The sequence below is a fragment of the Labrus bergylta genome, chromosome 3, assembly GCF_963930695.1.
Source record: "Labrus bergylta chromosome 3, fLabBer1.1, whole genome shotgun sequence".
Taxonomy (NCBI): domain Eukaryota; kingdom Metazoa; phylum Chordata; class Actinopteri; order Labriformes; family Labridae; genus Labrus; species Labrus bergylta.
This window is the reverse complement of record NC_089197.1, coordinates 35,097,143-35,115,857: the sequence shown is the minus strand read 5'-3', so window position 1 is coordinate 35,115,857 and position 18,715 is coordinate 35,097,143. Positions and strand designations below refer to the sequence as shown.

General features: G+C 40.0%; 1 protein-coding gene and 1 long non-coding RNA gene across 3 annotated transcripts; both read left to right on the top strand.

The window, feature by feature from the left end:
* The first annotated feature begins 1,906 nt into the window (after positions 1–1,906).
* LOC109989631 (uncharacterized) lies at positions 1,907–4,262 on the top strand. The gene is made up of 5 exons (XR_010665988.1): positions 1,907–2,324; positions 2,498–2,596; positions 3,707–3,753; positions 3,833–3,977; positions 4,112–4,262. It is a non-coding gene; the product is annotated as an uncharacterized lncRNA (long non-coding RNA).
* Positions 4,263–5,594: 1,332 nt separating this feature from the next.
* On the top strand, positions 5,595–16,895 carry tollip (toll interacting protein). 2 transcript variants are annotated; one of them, XM_020641445.3, is made up of 6 exons: positions 5,595–5,759; positions 9,818–9,967; positions 11,011–11,193; positions 11,278–11,430; positions 12,792–12,876; positions 14,035–16,895. In XM_020641445.3, the coding sequence occupies exons 1-6, from the start codon at positions 5,727–5,729 to the stop codon at positions 14,256–14,258; spliced, it is 828 nt and encodes a 275-aa protein (XP_020497101.1). In that variant the 5' UTR covers positions 5,595–5,726; the 3' UTR covers positions 14,259–16,895. The 2 variants fall into 2 exon arrangements, with proteins under 2 accessions (XP_020497101.1, XP_065809291.1); XM_065953219.1 differs by lacking the exon at positions 5,595–5,759 and adding an exon at positions 7,876–8,042.
* The last annotated feature ends 1,820 nt before the right edge of the window (positions 16,896–18,715 follow it).

Below are 18,715 nucleotides of genomic sequence, written 5' to 3'. Positions count from 1 at the left end.
GTGTCAACACGGACGACGTGAGATTGATTCTTTGAATAAAACTGTTTTACTGTCGAAATCGTTTCTCCTCCTATCAACAAGTGTTTGAGCATGCAGGATGTAAGATTGATGATTTGAATTAAACTAGATCGACACGATCACACTTTTAAAGTTCAATAAGATAACATGGACTCAGAGGTTTTTAAGACTATTCACTTTTTATCACAAACAAATATGAAAACATGTATTAAATTAAATATTAAAACATAATCATGTCAGCAGCTGCTTCTGTCGTGATCTTTATAAAAACTAAATGATTTTAACTGTTTTAAAACTCAAATAGTCTATTTCATTTATATTGTGTTGAGAAAGAAACAGTGAAAGTAGTTCAGGAACTTTAAGTTTGATCCTGAATGAATCTATGAGTGTAAACTTTAATAACACATTAAACCAACAATATATAGATATTAAAAAAATACTTTCTACTGTAAATACTCATAGAAATGAGACTTTGAATCATTTAATGAATAATTATTGATTGTTGGTCATAACTTTATAGTGTGAGGATGTGAGGACTTTATTTTTTAGAAAACATATTCTTCAATTTATCAGAGGTTTACATTTTGGGATTGTTTCTGTCTTTTAGACGAACCAGCGATTCAGGATGGCCTACACCCTCGTCCAGGACCTGGACTGGTCCAGCCCGAGGGTGATCCTGAGGAGGATCCCGTCTTCAGCCGGCTCTTCAGGAGGTTCATCACCGAGGTCCCCGCCTGGAACTCCTCCTCGCTCTCCTTCCTCTCCTGCAGAGGTAATTATTCACTTGTTTCCTTTGAACTCAACAGTTGGTTTGTATTTCATCTCAAGAATGATTGAAATCTTTTTTTAAACCCTAAAGTAAATCACTGATCCTTAACAACTTGAAGTTTCAGTACAATTCTTGTTTATGACTTATCTTTTTACTGGTTAAAAACCTCAGTTTAGTTTGATTAATATTGTGTTGTGGAAGAAACTGTGAAAGAAGTTTGGTTCAGATAATTCATTTTTCATCCAAAAATCTTTGTGAGTGTGCACTTTGATCTTTTGATAGGTGAAGCACATCACACCAACAATAAACATAAAGGCTGACAGCCTGCCTACAAAACAATACAAATATGAACTACAGCAAATACTTGTAGAAATGTTTGTTTGAATGACTTAAAGGAACACTTCTTGAATGTTCTTTATAACTTCAGATTTTGAATGTTGAAATGTTGGTTGGTTTCTGTCTTCAGTGCTCCCACTGGACTGTCCACGACCCGGATCAGACCGGTCTGAGGATCAGACCGGCCTGAGGATCATCCTGCGGAGGGTCCCTGCAGCAGCCAGCTCTCCAGAACCGTCTCCACCCAGGTCCCCTTCTGTGTCTCCTCCTGCCTGTCCCTCTAACTGCTTGATCCTTGACCATCAAGTGAGCTCCTCCTCTTCTTCCTCATTTTCCCCCTCCTCCCCTCCTCCTCTCCTCCCTCCTCTTTCTCCTTCTCTTCCTCCTCTACCTCCTCCACTCCCTCCTTCTCTCCCTCCTCCTCTCCCTTCTCTCCCTCCTCTCCCTCCTTCTCTCCATCATCTTCCTCCTCTCCCTCCTCTACCTCCTCCTCTTCCTTCTCTCCCTCCTCTTCTTGCTCCTCCTCTTCCTCCTCTCCCTCCTTCTCTCCCTCCTCTACCTCCTTCTCTCCCTCCTCTCCCTCCTCTTCCTCCTCTACCTCCATCTCTCCCTCCTTCTCTCCCTCCTCTTCTTGCTCCTCCTCTTCCTCCTCTCCCTCCTTCTCTCCCTCCTCTACCTCCTTGTCTCCCTCCTCTCCCTCCTCTTCCTCCTCTACCTCCTTCTCTCCCTCCTTCTCTCCCTCCTCTTCTCCCTCCTCTTCTCCCTCCTCTCCCTCCCCCTCTTCCTCCCCCTCTTCTTGCTCCTCCTCTGTTAGGCATCATCAGAAGAGACCGGCTGCACGAGCAGAAGGAGAGCCTCCACGGAAGCGTCATCTTCCTCCTCTCACTCCTCTACCTCCTCTCCCTCCTTTTCTCCCTCCTCTACCTCCTCCTCTCCTTCCTTCCCTCCCTCCTTCTCTCCCTTCTCTCCCTCCTCTCCCTCCTCTCCCTCCTCTCTCTCCTTCTCTACCTCCTCCTCTCCTTCCTTCTCTCCCTCCTCCTCTCCCTTCTCCCCCTCCTCCCCCTCTTCTCCCTCCTCCTCTGTTAGGCATCATCAGAAGAGACCGGCTTACATTGTTTGGTCGTGTAACTTGGCTTTTGCCAGCGCTTCGCTCCTCTTCAGCTCCACCGTCATATTCAAACATGGTCACCTCCGTCTCCAGGTAACAAAAGGCTTTGACATGGCAACAAAAGAATGAGTTCTATTACAGTGGGATCATTTATTCATTTAACAAATCTATGGTTGTGATGTAATGTTTTGTTATCTCTATCTTTAGGCAGCTAATGAGTTAGCCACATGCTAAATAAGCATTTGCTAACCTCTGCTCCTCTCCAGCTCCTCCTCCAGCATTATACTGAACATCTCCTGCACAGTTGTTCTCATGTAGCGCTCCTCCTCAGCTCCACCCTCTCCTCAAGTCACCTGTGTCTCCAGGTAACAACGGGCTTTAAAAAGGCAACAAACCAATGAGTTATATCACAGTGACAGCATCTATTCATGTTATTATGAACTTCTGGTTGCTCTCGCTGTAGCCACATATCAGTGTGTTTACTCACTGAACATCAGTCTTGTTTAGTGTTTGTCATTTATTGTTGCAGCTCTTGTTTGAGATCATCAACTAACAACGGGCTCAGACTGTCTGCTAACTTTTTGATATGTTTCTGTTGGTAACCTCTGCTCCTCTTTGACTCCTCCTCTCATCCAAATACAGTAAACTCTGGCTCTTAAGACCTTAACAATAGAAAACTGGAAACTTGAAAACATAGTCAGGGGATATTAATGTGATGTTGGGATTTTTTCAGATTTGATGTTTTTTCACATGATGTTGTGTTATTGTGTAAATATGTAATGTTGTGTTATATTACGTCATGTGTTGTCTTGTGTTTTGTTATGTTGTTGTTTGATTCTTGTCAGATATTATGTTTCTATATTATATTGTGTTTGTGTTATGTGGTGTTATTCATGTCATGTGTTGTCTTGTTTGTGTTTTGTTTTGTTGTGTCTTGTTGTGTCTTGTTGTGTCTTTGTGTGTTACGTTGTGTTGTGATGTGTTGTCTTGTTGTGTTTTGTTGTGTCTTGTTGTGTCTTGTTGTGTCTTTGTGTTATGTTGTGTTGTGATGTGTTGTCTTGTTGTGTTTTGTTGTGTCTTGTTGTGTCTTTGTGTGTTACGTTGTGTTTTGTTGTGTCTTGTTGTGTCTTGTTGTGTCTTTGTGTGTTACGTTGTGTTGTGATGTGTTGTCTTGTTGTGTCTTGTTGTGTCTTGTTGTGTCTTTGTGTGTTACGTTGTGTTGTGATGTGTTATCTTGTTGTCTTTTGTTGTGTCTTGTTGTGTCTTGTTGTGTCTTTGTGTTATGTTGTGTTGTGATGTGTTGTCTTGTTGTGTCTTGTTGTGTCTTTGTGTGTTACGTTGTGTTGTCATGTGTTGTCTCGTCATGTGATCTGATGTGATGTGATGATTAATGATGTCACATAATATCAGGTCATGTGATGTGAGCTACATTTTGTTTCATCAAAATGAACTTTTTGGTTCATTGAATGTCCCAGCGTCTCTTTGATTCATTCCCTCAGCAGACAGGTGGGATCTAAAAAAGGTGAGTTTGATTCCTACACAATGTTTGTTTTCAGCATGGAATCCTTTTTGATTCTTTTTTGTTTGTTTTTTTCCTTTAGGAACAGGAGGTGAAATCTAAAGAAGAGCCCTGAACAACAGAACAGAGGAGACAGGAAGCAGCACAGAGGACACAGACAGGATGAGGCTGAATGAACAGACCGACAACGAGAGAGAAGAAGAAAAGATGAGAGACAAGTGTCAATGGTAACTTCATGAAAACTGCTCTGAATATATTCATAAGAAAACATGGCTCACTTTGAGGAACATTTCTCTGACATTAGATGAACTTCATTTGATTTGTGATGTATGTTCACTAAACCATTGTTTGTTTGTTTCAGCTGAGACCTCAAAGCAAACAGTGGAGTCCATTTAAAGAGGAGACGGACGAGTTTGGAGACAACAAGAGGTCGGCACCACATTTAGAATCAGCTGCAAAAACAGAGTTTGCAAATCAAATCTGAATAAATATAGATCCATGAATAATCTCAACTGTTGGTATTTTCTCTTTATTTTGATGTAGGGGTCATTTATATATCCTTAATAATATCACCTTATTAAGGAAAAAACAGGTTTTCTGAAAAATGTTTAATATCCTGACTCTGAATTATTAAATTTTAAGTTCATGTTTTGCTGCTGTTATCATACCCAATATGATGCAATCGTGAAATCCAACAGAGGAGTTGATCAAATTTACAATTTCAAGTACATATTTGAGATTGTGAGAACACAAACATTGTGAGAACAAGGTGAGAGAGAGCGTCTGTCCTGAGAAGAGGATTATATGGATGAGGACTACACCGGGCCAAGGTGCAGCTCATCCCCTGATTACGACCCCGCCTTGACCTTAACCTGTAACAGAACAAACAAGCAGCACGGTGTGGAGGGCTCAAAACAAACAAAGAAACAAAGTGTTTTTAACGACACGTTGACAATATTTGCTGTAAAAAAATAAAAAGGTCTATTCAATCTTTTTAACAACAAAGTCAAAGAAATGATTACTCGTGTATTAATCCTTGTTTCTTTCCAACACACACAAAGATGTTCTTTGTGTTCAAAACAAATAAACTTCTGTAACAAATATCCCCTTTCATAGCTCTGATTTCCAGGAAAATGATTGTGCAAGTCCAGGACATTACAGATCAACTGCATTAAAATGTGCACAATAATGGAGAAGATGATCAATGACATGTTTACATGGTAAATAAAGGATACATGTGTAAATGTGGTTTAAGGAGAGGATCCAGCTTAATGTTTGGAACATGATATTAGGAAAGTACATGTAAGCAGTAGATTGAAACTAAGACACAATAGGAAATAGACAATGGGAAAACAAGATAAAGAAAGTTCAAATTATGAGGTAAAAAGTCATGTTGGCCAAATGAGAAAAGCCAAAGTCAAAACAGTGTGATAAAAGTCATAATGTAAGACAACAACCATCATTCTGAAATGTAAAAAAAGTCTGTGTCACAATATTAACTCACTACGGGGAAACATTTTCATCTTAAACAGGGTCCTGTGTTTTGTGGATATATGCTGAATTTTCAAAAATATTTACCCTTTATAGATGATGGTTATTATAAAGTGTTACCAATGTTTTAAGATGATGATGAAAATTATATTGGTTTTGAGGTTAATGCTTTTTTTGAAGGTAAGAGTATCTTTCTGTAAATGTTGTTAATCTGCGGTGAAGGCCTACCTGCGTCTTCAGTGAGAATAAGATTTAGTTTGATTAGTCATGCCAGTCCTGACCGGCAGGGGGAGCTCTCGGATTTAGACCGATTGAAACCCGTTTCAGGCCCTATATGATTCAGACGAAGAAGAGGAAGAAGGAAACACTTCCTGGTCGACGGTAATCCAAGCAGAGGCTCTCAGGGCTACTCGATTTTTTCTAGAAACATCTGTAACTCGAGAGGACTTGCAAGAATTTAATCCAACACAAATTGACGAGACAAGATGACGACCACCATCAGCACTCAGCGGGGACAGGTACACTACGGGTTGAACTCACTGTTGTCATGACGATCACAGGGAGACAGCACTGCGGAACTAGCTCAACTTTATCAACATCACTGACAGTTCACACACTCTGTGCTTTAAACATCAATATATAACAGTCACAGGGACACCGACATTACCATAGAGAGATTTAAATTGTGTTAACGTTATATAAGGAGGAAACCTCCGGGATTAATGACCCGCTGCAGCAGTTCATGTCTTAAACTGACATGTAAACAATTATCTTAGAATTAACTATACTAAAGATAACACTTGGGTGTGTAGGATGATTCAAATACTGCCACTTTAAACACCTTTTACATTTATATTTTGGGCATTTGTCGTTTTCTTTCGATGGGAGGTTTCAGAAGACAGGAAATGGGAAAAGAGTGACCTGCACCAAGTGGATATTTAACGATGTTACTGTTCAAAGTATGTTTCAGTCGTATGAGGAAGTGGGTTTCTTAACCAAGGCTCTTTTGTGTAGTTTCTCATTACAGACATATCTGGTGAGAATATTTGACATTTTAATAAGAGATAAACAAAGGGCTCATTCGTTAGGACCACTTTCAACATTTTTTTTAAACAGCAACAATTGACGCTTTCCGGCTGAAAGACACCAGTTAATCTGGTCACTCTTTAACCCGTAACACCAGTGTTGTATGTTGTCTGGTTTTCAGTTTAACTGGTTACCTTTGTTTACAAACGTCAAAGGTTTGTCATGGCGACAGCAGATGTTACAATCACCGAGAGGAAACGTAGCAGACCTGGCGAATGCCTGAATGATTAAGGTTATAATTTAACTGATTTCAAGTCGCGTTTTAAATCTACTGCGGTAAATATGATTGTATGAGTGAGCACTACATCCCAGCCACCTAATAAAAATGCAAAATAAAGAAAATATAATACATGTTCATGATCGCGCCGAGCTGGATTCGATCTCACTAAAACAAAATTAACACCTAATCACCTGCGTCCTGCCTTACAGCGTGCACCACCTGAACAGTGACACTTCATCAATTCCATTACGTATTCGTTTATGATGTCCGCCTCCTGGTCACATTTTAGTTTGGCTGCTCCTACAACAACTGGTTACCTCGGTTTATCTTCAAATACCAGCACATATAAAGGTTTTTACCCGAGGCTACAGCCTTACAGACCACAACATAACAGACCTCTACACCACTACCCATTTTGACAAAGAAATACTTTGAAACAGTGACGATGTATTTCAAAATAACTGCTAACACTGAGCCACTGTTTGATTCACATGACAGGAGACTGCTGGGTTGATCGTAGAAAAGCTACCTGAACATTTCCATTGCCATGCTTTTCAAATGTAAATGTCCACGGCCACCTCTGATTGTATAAATGGGCACTATACACGACACTTGCGAAAAAATAAAATAAAATGTATGCATGATCGTGTCGAGCTGGAGTCGATCTCACCAGAGAAAAAATGCGTGTAAATAAATGCAAGCGATGTGATGTAGCTCACTTTCATTTTGTGAAAGTAGCTCTCAGATGAAGAAAGGTTGGAGACCCCTGGTATAACGAGTCAGATCGTTCTGGTTTCAAAGTGACTTTCTTTGTGACTTTATGTACGGGTAGGTGAAGATAAACCCGAACCCGAGGTAACCAGTTGTTGTTGTTGTAGAAGCAGCCAAACTAAAATATGACCAGGAGGCGGACATCATAAACAAATACGTAATGGATTTGATAACTGTATACTGTTCAGGTGATGCACGCTGTAAGGCAGGACACAGGTGATCGTTTAACTTTATTTTAGTGAGATCGAATCCAGCTCGGCGCGATCATGAACATGTATTATATTTTCTTTATTTTGTATTTTTCTTAGGTGGCTGGGATGTAGTGCTCACTCATACAATCATATTTACCGCAGTAGATTTAAAACGCGACTTGAAATCAGTGCAAATATGATCAGACAGGCATTCTCCAGGTCAGCTACGTTTCCTCTCCAAAGTCGGAAACATCAGCTGTCGGGTCCGTTCGGTAACCAGACAATGTGGGAACCAGACAACATACAACACCGGGAGTCGAACCCGGTGTTGAAGTCACCTGTGATTCTCTAGCTGGCAGATAATAACAATAATAATAATAATAATAATACTTTTTTTTATAGCGCTTTTCTAAGAACTCAAAGACGCTTTGACAAAATCTAAAACCATAAAACAAAACAAAGAACAACGAGGACAGTACAACGAAGAAGTAATGTAGGGGGGGGAGTCAGTAGTTGTAGGCGGTGATGAAGAGGTGAGTTTTGAGGGATTTCTTGAAGGAAGTGAGTGTGGGGGAGTCTCTGATGTTTTTAGGGAGTGAGTTCCAGAGGGTGGGAGCGGCAATGGAGAAGGCCCTGTCCCCCCAGGACCGAAGGTTGGTCCTGCAGGGGGGGGGGGGGGGTTGCATCAGCAGACCTAAGAGTGTGGGTGGGAGTGTGCTGGTGGAGGAGCTCAGACAGGTAGAGGGGAGCCAGGTTGTGGAGGGCTTTGTAGGTGAGGATGAGGAGTTTGAAGTGGATATGCTGGGGGATGGGGAGCCAGTGGAGGTCATGAAGAATGGGGGTGATGTGGTCTCTGGTGCAGGAGTGTGTGAGGAGACGGGCTGCAGAGTTCTGAGTGTATTGGAGTTTCTTGAGTGAGTGTGATATTTGGCAGATGTTTGGCAGGCGCGCCTTTTGAGTTCTGCATGTGTCATCAAAATGTCTTTACATTTCCTACTTCACCGCTCGCTTCAGAGTTAATCAGTGCCCTCAGAGACATTATTGTTACCGTCTACTGAGTCACCAAGCTCACTGTAAAGAGATGAATTTTAGTAAAGAAGGAATAGGTGACTTTGCTGATGCCTGTTTAAAACGTTGCCAATGGTGGTGACTTGTTAACAAACATATGTTTCTACACTATTGATCTCCAAGATCATGAAAACTTTAACAACACATAGACCAAACGTACAGTACACTGATGAATTTAATCAAACATGAGCAGGTACCAATTGTGTCACAAGTTAACACAGCTGTATTTTCAAGCTGTGTATTTTAGGCCATAGACAGTAAATATTAATATTAAGCACATGCCTCAGACTGAATGTGTCTGTTTTATACTGTGTGTAGGAACCATAGACTGTAGGAACAAGCATACAAAATCCTCAAAGTCTGTGAGCATTAGCCTGTGCACTATCTGTTCTTGTTTACTAAACATCCAATATTCAAGAGTTTTTATTGAAAAGCGGTTAGTCTGAGAGCAGGTGTGGATAAGATCATTCAGAGCATCTATGGCCTTGATGCTGTTGATCACCTGTACATTAGATGCAACAGAAGGAAGCTGTTGGCAATATCATCACTTTGCCTGTTGAGTAGATTTCTCTAAAAGCACTTTCAATTTACATGAAGGATTTTCAAAAATCTTCCTCACTTTCATGATGGTCTCAAAGTATTTCACTCAAATGGCTCAGTTGGTAGAGTCGTCGTCTCTCTGGAAGGTCGAGGGTTTGATCCCCAGCTCCTGCAGCAACATGTCCAATGTGTCCGTGGGCAAGAGACTTAATCCTGAATTGCTCCCACTGCTTCGTCGTTGGTATGAATGCGTGTCAATGGGATTAGTTACTTTTGATGGTCTCACTACATGTGTGTGAGTGTGTGTGTGACATGCAGTGTAAAAGCTTTGAGTAGTCTGTAGACTAGAAAAGTGCTATATCCTCAAGTCCATTTACCATCTGTTTATTATCTTATCAGGCTACATTAATCCCTTATTTATATACCAATAATAAATCATTTACAAAATGTATGAACTGAGCACATGCAGACAAAAGCAAAATGATGTTATCCATTGGTATGTGAAAACATGTTAAAAAGAGTACTTTTAGTCGTGGATTGTTATTTTTCTTTGAATTACGCACTGAGCTGTATTATTTTTGATTACATGAAAAATATGTGTATCCATCAATGTATGTCAATGAGTTTTCTAATGTCTCATTTGTCTGCTCCATCCTTAAATTGTCAGTCTTTATCTTTGAATGTATGTTTGTGTCTTCAGGTGTATATTGGTGAGCTTCCCCAGGACTTCCTGCGGATCACTCCAACCCAGCAGCAGCAGCAGGTCCAGATGGACGCTCAGGCAGCCCGGCAGCTGCAGTATGGAGGTTCTATGGGCACGGTGGGGCGACTCAGCATCACTGTGGTCCAGGTAAACACATATTTGCTTAGCTGTAAAGTTTCATTTAATGACATCTACTATAGGCGGGGCCTATGTTATGAGCACAGGAAGAACCCTATTGGATCTTCCAGACCGCAGTAATTTGAATTTTATAGGGAGCATCATTAATGAAAACTTCCAGGTCAGCATGTATAAAAGAATTTTACACATGCTGACTTATTACGAGCTGCAGCCTTTTGGATACTTACATTTTTTCAAATTGCATGTATTTGTTTGCTTTAGCCAGTCTACCTTGAACTGTTTGTTTTTAGAAAAGAATGTCACAAGGGAAAGTTGTTCAAATGGAGAGGTTTTCTTTGACTGGGCAGTGTGCTAAAATCAGGCTTAGAAGTGTTTTGAAACCTGGTGTTACTTCAGAAACAAGAAGGTGTTGTAACTCAGTCTCCAGTCTGCTTGTGTGTTTGCTAAGAGTCTGGACCTTAACACATCTACATTCAAATAATCAGTTATGATCACAGAATGACCTAGTGGTAACATTCAGATTAACGCTGTGTGCACCCGAGCAGAGCTGTTCTAAGGGTCAAATTATAGACTACCACTCTATTGTAAGAATAGAAAAAGTGAATCACTTTAAAATAATCACAACAAACTTTAAAGAAAAGAAGAATAAAAGAATAAGTTAAACTTTGCTGTTGCGGCTCCAAAATTATGGAACGATCTGCCTCAGCACGTTAAACAGGCCTCTTCTTTGCCTGTTGACCCATCTCTTTTCCCTAACCTTTGACACACACTAAGACATCGACTTATTTATTTATTTGTTTTCCCTTTTTGCGTGCCTATTCATTTGACTTATGTTTTATGTCTTTTAACTTGATTCTGTATTTCACATGTAGTTTACTTTTATCTCATGTGAGCTGGTATGTATTTTATTTATTCTTCTGTACAGCACTTTGGTCAACTGTGGTTGTTTTAAAGTGTTTAACATATAAAGTATCTAGCTATCTAAACTAAATCTACTGAAATGAACTTCAAAAAGCAGATCTGTATTGCCTAACATAAGTTTTTCTAAACAGGCCAAGCTGGCTAAAAACTACGGTATGACCCGGATGGACCCGTACTGTAGAGTCCGACTCGGCTATGCAGTCTACGAGACACCGACTGCTCACAATGGTGCCAAGAACCCGCGATGGAACAAGGTGATCCAGTGCACTGTGCCTCCAGGGGTGGACTCCTTCTACCTGGAGATCTTTGATGAGGTGAGGAGGAGTGAATTTGACTGCTGCAACTCCTTCTGGGATATGCAGTTCAAGCTTTAATCTGCAGTCTGTTTGTGTTTCCAGAGAGCGTTCTCCATGGACGATAGGATAGCATGGACTCATGTCACCATCCCAGAGGGCCTGAGAGATGGAAGCGTCGTGGATGAGTGGTTCAGCCTCAGCGGCCGGCAGGGGGACGACAAGGAGGGCATGATCAACCTGGTCATGTCTTTTGCTGTGAGTAAACTGCAGACACCTCCAAAAGCAGCGTTTACTGTTTGAAGACTATTGAAGAGATGCTCCACACATGATATTTTTGGGGGAAGAAGGAAAAGAAAAAATCTGTTCAACAGCAGACACCTCAGCTGGATGTGGAGATGTTGAGTGGAAGTCAAGTGACATTTATTATTACAACATGAAAGTCTTAATACCTCATCTGCTCTTCCTGTTTTTGTTACAAGTTCTGTTTTTTGTTTATTATTGAAAGTCCAATCACATTTACTGACTAATGTGAACACATACTAAAGTTCTTTTTTGAAATATTCAATTCAATTTATTTTGTATAGCGTCAACTCATAACAAGTGTTATCTCGAGACACTTTACAAAAAGCAGGTAAAATACCTTACTCATTGTCTGTTAACATTACAAAAGAGCAGGTAAAAGACCTTACTTATTGCTATATTACAAAGATCCGGCCTATCCATCATGAGCACTTTAGAAAAGCAGCAAAAGTTTCTATTCTAGACTGTATAGGGAGCCAGTGCAGAGAAGCCAGGACAGGAGTAATGTGGTCCCTTTTCCTGGTTCTGGTCAGTACACGAGTTGCAGCGTTCTGGACCAGTTGAAGAGTCTTTGGAGACTTGCCAGAGCACCCTGACAAAAGAGAGTTACAATAATCTTGATAATCCTGATCTTGGATATATTACGAAGGTGAAAATAGGCTGTTCTTGAAACTTGACTGATGTGAGAGCTAAAAGACATATCTTGATCAAAAAGAACTCCTAGATTCCTAACAGTGGTGCTAGATGCCAGGCTGATGTCACTAAGGACAGTCAAATCACTAGAAAAAGTCTCTCTGAGGTTCTTAGGGCCTAGCACAATAACTTCAGTCTTGTCTGAGTTAAGTAGCAAAACATTTCTGGTCATCCAGGTCCTAACGTCCTTAAGGCACGTTTCTAGCTGACATAACTGACTGGTGCCATCGGGCTTCATTGATACATAAAGCTGAGTATCATCTGCATAACAATGAAACTGTATGGAGTGTTACCTCATAATATTTCCCAAAGGAAGCATATATAATGTGTACATATATGTGTGCATATATAATAATAGATATGAGATATCATGAGATATGAGAGGACAGAAGAACATTCTTTCTTATTAGAATGATGCTGTTCAGTGAGTTGGGATGAGGGGTGTCTTCACTGGGCAAAAGTACCTGTAGTATCACATGAGTCAATGGCTGTTTCTGATGACAAGCTTTGGGAATTTCTGGATGGTGGACCGGGCTGACCGCTGGTTCAAACGAGGAGCAAGGAATCATTGACTAAGTAGACTAAGAGTTAAGCTCTTAATCTTGAATCTGTGTCTTTGTCAGTCCTTACCAGCAGGAATGATGACTCAGCCTGTTGTTCTGATGCCCTCTGTGTACCAGCAAGGAGTAGGATATGTGCCCATTGCAGGTGAGACACTCACTCACTCACACACACTGAGAGGGCACAACCTTCTATTAGAAGAAATAATGAAACATATCAAAATATCAGTGTGATAATGCAGATTGCAAGTTGAATACTTTGAGCCTCGTTCACCAAGAGGAAGAAATCTTTATTTTCTTTAAAAAAGCCACTTGTGCTGTTTACATGAAGATTCTGACATTCTCAGTCTCCCCTGTGCCTTCTGATTATGGTTGAGATGCTGAAGCAGGAAAGTTCAACAATTTTATTTGAAATGTGTGGAGGAAGTGCTCCTTATTTTTATTTTTTTCAACTTATGTTTGTATTTCAATTTTTGGCACAGTACAGAAGAAAGAAATAGCATAAAACCCCCCCAAAAAAACGACAACAACAAAGAAAAAAAAAAAATACATAATACATTTGTTTTCTGAATTTTTCTCAGCTCCATAAAAGACATTGAGATTCCTTAATCAGTTTGCATCCGATCTGATCAGACCGTCCTGAATGGAATTTAATCGTACCTAATCTTTGTACCAAAAGGGAAAGGAAAGATTCACACCCCTAACTCCCAGTGTTTTTTTTTTATTATTATTATTTTTTATATGGGAAAAGCATTCTTCACACATTAGTAATTACACATAATAGCAAAAATAATTGCAATACTCCGCCCTCAAACTTTCAAACATTGGAGCACTTTCTTTGCAGAAAGAGGGGGGGTACGATGCTCGCAGTAAATTTAACAATTTAGCTCTTCCAAAGATTTTTTCATCTTCAAGTAGCATGGCATTAATTAAATTGAAATTATTTACAAAATAACACAGGAAGCTTTCACCTTGGAGGGGTAGAGAAAGAAAAATAAGAAAATGAAATACAGAGCAGGTTAATGGATGAAAGAAAATGACAAAAATGAGGAAATAACACCCATGTACTCTGATAATCCCAGTGGTTTTTAAGATTCATTCAGTGGTAAGAGACTGACACTGGTGCTGAAGGGTTTATTAAAGGTAGAAGCATCTTTTTACCCTGTCCTCTCTACACGTTTGCAGTGAAAACAGGCTGCCACATGTATAAAACATATATAAGAATACTATCACAGTGATGTGTTTTTCATGTTTATTTATAAATCTTTTATCCGCTACAATAAAAGCTGAACTTATGTGTCGCTAGGAGTGCCTGCAGTCTACAACCAGGGTATGGTACCCATGGGAATGCCAGCAGCCATGCCAGCTGTTGGAGTCCAGGGACCAGTGTGCAGCGAGGAGGACCTGAAGGCCCTTCAGGACATGTTCCCAAACCTCGATAAGGAGGTGGTCCGCACTGTGCTGGACGCACAGCAGGGCAACAAGGACGCTGCCATCAACTCTCTGCTGCAGATGGCTGAGGAGCTCTAAACGCACAACACAAGCTCGTAGCAGACACACTTAGTGACTCATGCACATGCGCGCACACACACACACACACACACACACACACACACACACACACACACACACACACACACACACACACACACACACACACACACACACACACACACACACACACACACACAAATGCACGTATGGAGCTTGGTTGTCTCAGATGACACACAGCTGTTTGTCAGACTGACACTGGACCCTGAAAGCAACAAATGTGTTCACTCTTGGTGTTTAGAGGCTGTTATCCAAGGCCCTGTTTCCACCTGGCAGTAACATGCTGGCCTTATTAGTACAGAGGTCCAAATGTGTTAGAATCATTCTCCACCTTCCCCACACGTACCACATGTCATTTTCATGATATATACAATTTAAAATGACATCAATTCATTGGAGAATATATGATGCACAGTCACAGCAGACATTGAATATGGATACAAAAATCAGTTTGTTCATGGTGTCTAATGTTTCTTTATAGTTGAGCGGGTTATAAGTGAAGTGTACAGATGACACTGCAGCCTCTGTTGGCTGAGAGGTTGATAGATCTGCATTTAAACCATGAAACAACTGTATCCTCACTGGTCATGCTTAATATGGTTTCATTGAGCAGATAATATATTATTTAAAAGAAACGACCACATGCCAAGAGTAACATAAGGAATAATTCAACGTTAAAGGTGTGTTCAGACCAAAAGTGAATTCATTCTATGTATTATGCAGATTTGCATAGTTCCTGTCGTTCATGTACACTTAACACTTTGTTTTTTTTAAAACTCAATCTTGAAATTAGTGTTAGCTAAGCTGTATCTTTAAAGACTATAAGCTCAGCTGTTTTCCCTGACATCCTACAAGATGGCTTTAGAAATTGTCAATCAAAACTCCAATCAAAAACAGAAAAACATAATTGCAGACAGAACTAAAAAGCTGGAATTTCTTTCTTTAGAAATCTGCGTCATGATGTACTTATGTCGGCATTCTTTTAACCTGTTAATTGTAATGAAATCACATTATTTTGGGTTCATTTCAGCCGACCTGAGACTTGTTGATACATTGAAACTGTCACTCAGTGGAAACAAATAGACGGGCCGTCTACAGGAAAAACAGAACGCCGGTAGTTGGTGTCTCTCAGAGAAATCTTGGTACTGATCCTGACTAACAGGAAACTGGAAACTGGTCGGCCCCAAGTAGCTGGAAGCAGCAGGAAAGTGCATCCAGACACAGGAGGAGGGAAACTCTAGGGCAGAACACACATTGTTTGGTTAAATATATAGAGTGGGGTTGTGTTGAAACAATCAAATATTCACAAATGATTCCAAATTTGCTTCCCTTTGGTCTGAACCAGCCAGAAATAGAAGAAAGGTCCAATAGAATAATCAGCAAAAATGACAAGGACAGTTAATCTGTCATTCACTGACAATGGTTGTCATGGTTACGGGGACTAAGCAATCTTATAATGCGGCTCTGGACAAAATGTATGTAACATGTTGCATTCTTTCAATGTGCCCTTAATGTGTCTCGGGTGTGTTTAAACTCCTCCTTAAATCTGTCTTATGATGAACAGGTGTAAACAGGGCCTAGGCTAAAAATATTGCAGATGTTTGTGGAAAATTCTTTTGTCTTGGCAAAATCACTAACATTGTTATCAGCAACATATTGAGTTTGCAAGAGTGTTACTTGATGGGTTCTGTAAATGTTACCTGACCAAATCATATAGGATTCCACATGATCCTTCACTGTTTCCATAGCAAACTTACCTAAAGTCAGGATTTGATTGTCACTGGATGAGTCATGTTCATTCCATGTTCTTTTCACCTGGATGTTGTTTTTAATAATATGTGGAGATCCTGCAGTGAGCTGCTCACCAGCTGCACAATGTTTTGTGATCTTACATCGGATCAATTTAAATGGATGCACTAAATAATTTAGAATGATTTAACTTGACAAAAAAAGACAGACAGAGCAACACTTGAGGCAATCAGGCTTGGAAGAAGTATCCCCCCCCAACAACATAAAGAGTCACTATTCAGAGATGTAAAATATCACTGTAAAAGTTTTAAGGTAAACCAGTGTTTCACTAATGAAATTGGGATGTGAAATTTGTGATTTTCAGTAACATCTGTGGAGTCACAGTCTGCAAACCTGAAACAGTTGGTTGAAGTTGCAAAGAATACAGCTGACACATCTGGAGTTTCTGCTCCTGCACAGATGTCTGACCTCTTCTGTGAGACGTGCTTTGGATGTTCATGGCCCCCAGAGACATGCTTTGTGAGGTTTTGATGACAGCGTTTCTCTACTCTAGCACCATCAACAGCACTGCTCAGGTGTGCAGTGTGAAGCAGGCGTGCTGATTGAAGCAGAGCTCTAACATGTTTAGCTTGAGTTTTTGTTGCGCTTAAAGTTTTCCCTTGGCGTCTGTAAATGAACAGGACGTTTTTGTTGTAAATCTGTCTGCCAAAGGTTTCATCTAAGAAGCACTGTATGTTGTGACTTAAACTTCAAAACGTACTTTGTTGAAATTATTTGATCTAAGTTATTTAAATCTTCTCTCTTGTGATTCTTTATGCCATTTTAAGAGCTGCATTTGAATAAAAGTCCAGGAGCTAAATCCACAAACATTGTGAGAAGCCTCTCTCTCTCTCTCTCTCTCTCTCTGAGAGCTAATTTAGCTTAAAAAAAACAAGGAGTCCTAGTTTAGGAGTGATTTAAGAACATTCTCAGCGACTCTGAGCAAGGAAAGGACAGAAACCCTTCTCTTATTGAGTCTCCTGTTTGCTTCATAGGTATGACATATTTTTCCAAAGCTTTGATTGGTTGATTAAAATAAAGAAATGCTCTCTCAGTGATAATGAAATCAATCGTAGAATTGTTTCAGAACTTCATTAATTTACCTTGTAATGAATAATTTTAAATGTTTGATAAAGCGTGCACACGTGTGCAGTATCCTCTTCACAGGCTGGGAGTTATTTAAATGTAATACTTAATATAATTGATATCAATATGATTGACAGTTGCAGCAGATCTAAGTCACTGATGCTGCCAAATATCTTAATGTTTTGTCTTCTTTTGCTTCATCTTCATTTATTCCGGTGATATTGTGTTGTTATGTGCATTGTCTCTAACAAGATCTACCACAAACATGATCCTTCATTATCCAATCTGTAGTGTTTAATGAACTCATTGTCATTCAGTGATTTTTTCCTCCTTGGCTTGAGAAACTCTTAAAAGTCGTCTTCACTACGCCCTACAGTTTTTCACCTTCGGACCTCTCTTAGGGGCTCAGATGATTTGTGAATAACTTTCATCTTAATCAGGATCTCTTCTAAGAAAACGTCCTGATTCTGAAAAATGTTCTCAGATTTCACAAGGAGCAACTCTCATGAATCCAGCCCAAGGCATGTAGGTCTTCAAGGTGATTCTCAGTTTTTTAACTTTTAAAGTTATTTATTGTAACTTTAAAAAAAAGATATTTCAAAGCTGGAAGCCAGAAAACAAAACAACAACAAAACAAACACACAGAAACAATACAAGACAAGGTTTTGGGTTCTTTAGTTTTTAAGATATAATGTTCATTATTTTAGGCGATCAATAAACATGTCCACACCAGTAGTTCTGCTGAAGATATCAACTTTATTTTTATTTGATTTGAAGGAAAGAAGTTTGCATTACAGTAGTGACACTTACTGTAAATAAAGAGACCATGAAATATAGAAGTATAAGAAGCTCTGACATTCTGTCTTGAATGGTGTCTGAAGGAGTTCAGACTGATCAGCGTCTCCTGCGGCACCTCGCTGGAACATTTGTTGTCCCCCCCTCACACTCTGCTCTGTTGCACAGACAGCTCTCCACTTTGGTGAAGCGATGCTGGATCGTCGTGCCATCTGCACACTCGAGTTCTGCTCGAGCCTCACTCGTCCTGGCTTCTTGGCAACACTCACACTGGCGCATCATCGCGTTATCGGCAGCAGAATACCTGCACAGACACACACACACACAACAGCTCTTAATTTTCTTCACTAATTACAACAGCTCTCCTGTCACATCCTTAATCTACTGAGAATTTTATTTGATACACAGCGGGACAATATTTCCAGTCAATTTCTGAAGTGTCTTTACAAAACACCTGGGTGAATATCACGTTAATATTAAACTATTAAGTGCAGGTATGAATAAAGACCAACATGAAGTTTGAGGGAGGGTTTGTAAATCAGTCATTGTTTTAAAGCTTTTCATCATTGTAGTGAAACGGAAACTGTTTGTGATCTACTGTAAAACCACTGATCTGAGCGGTGTAACAAGAAGCGAGATGGAAGGGTCATCCTGGTCTGTTGAGCCGAAAATTACAGTTTCAGTTTTAACCTGTGTAGATCACCATGGTAACTGACACTGAACATGACTTGGTGTGGACCAGGTTATAAAGTGTAAAGTTACAGCTT

Excerpts from the sequence above, each read along its gene's own strand:
- tollip (XM_020641445.3), top strand. The coding sequence starts at position 5,727 with ATGACGACCACCATCAGCACTCAGCGGGGACAG. Across the intron at positions 5,760-9,817 it reads TCAGCACTCAGCGGGGACAG|GTGTATATTGGTGAGCTTCC; the intron begins GTACACTACGGG and ends TTGTGTCTTCAG. Across the intron at positions 12,877-14,034 it reads AGGATATGTGCCCATTGCAG|GAGTGCCTGCAGTCTACAAC; the intron begins GTGAGACACTCA and ends ATGTGTCGCTAG.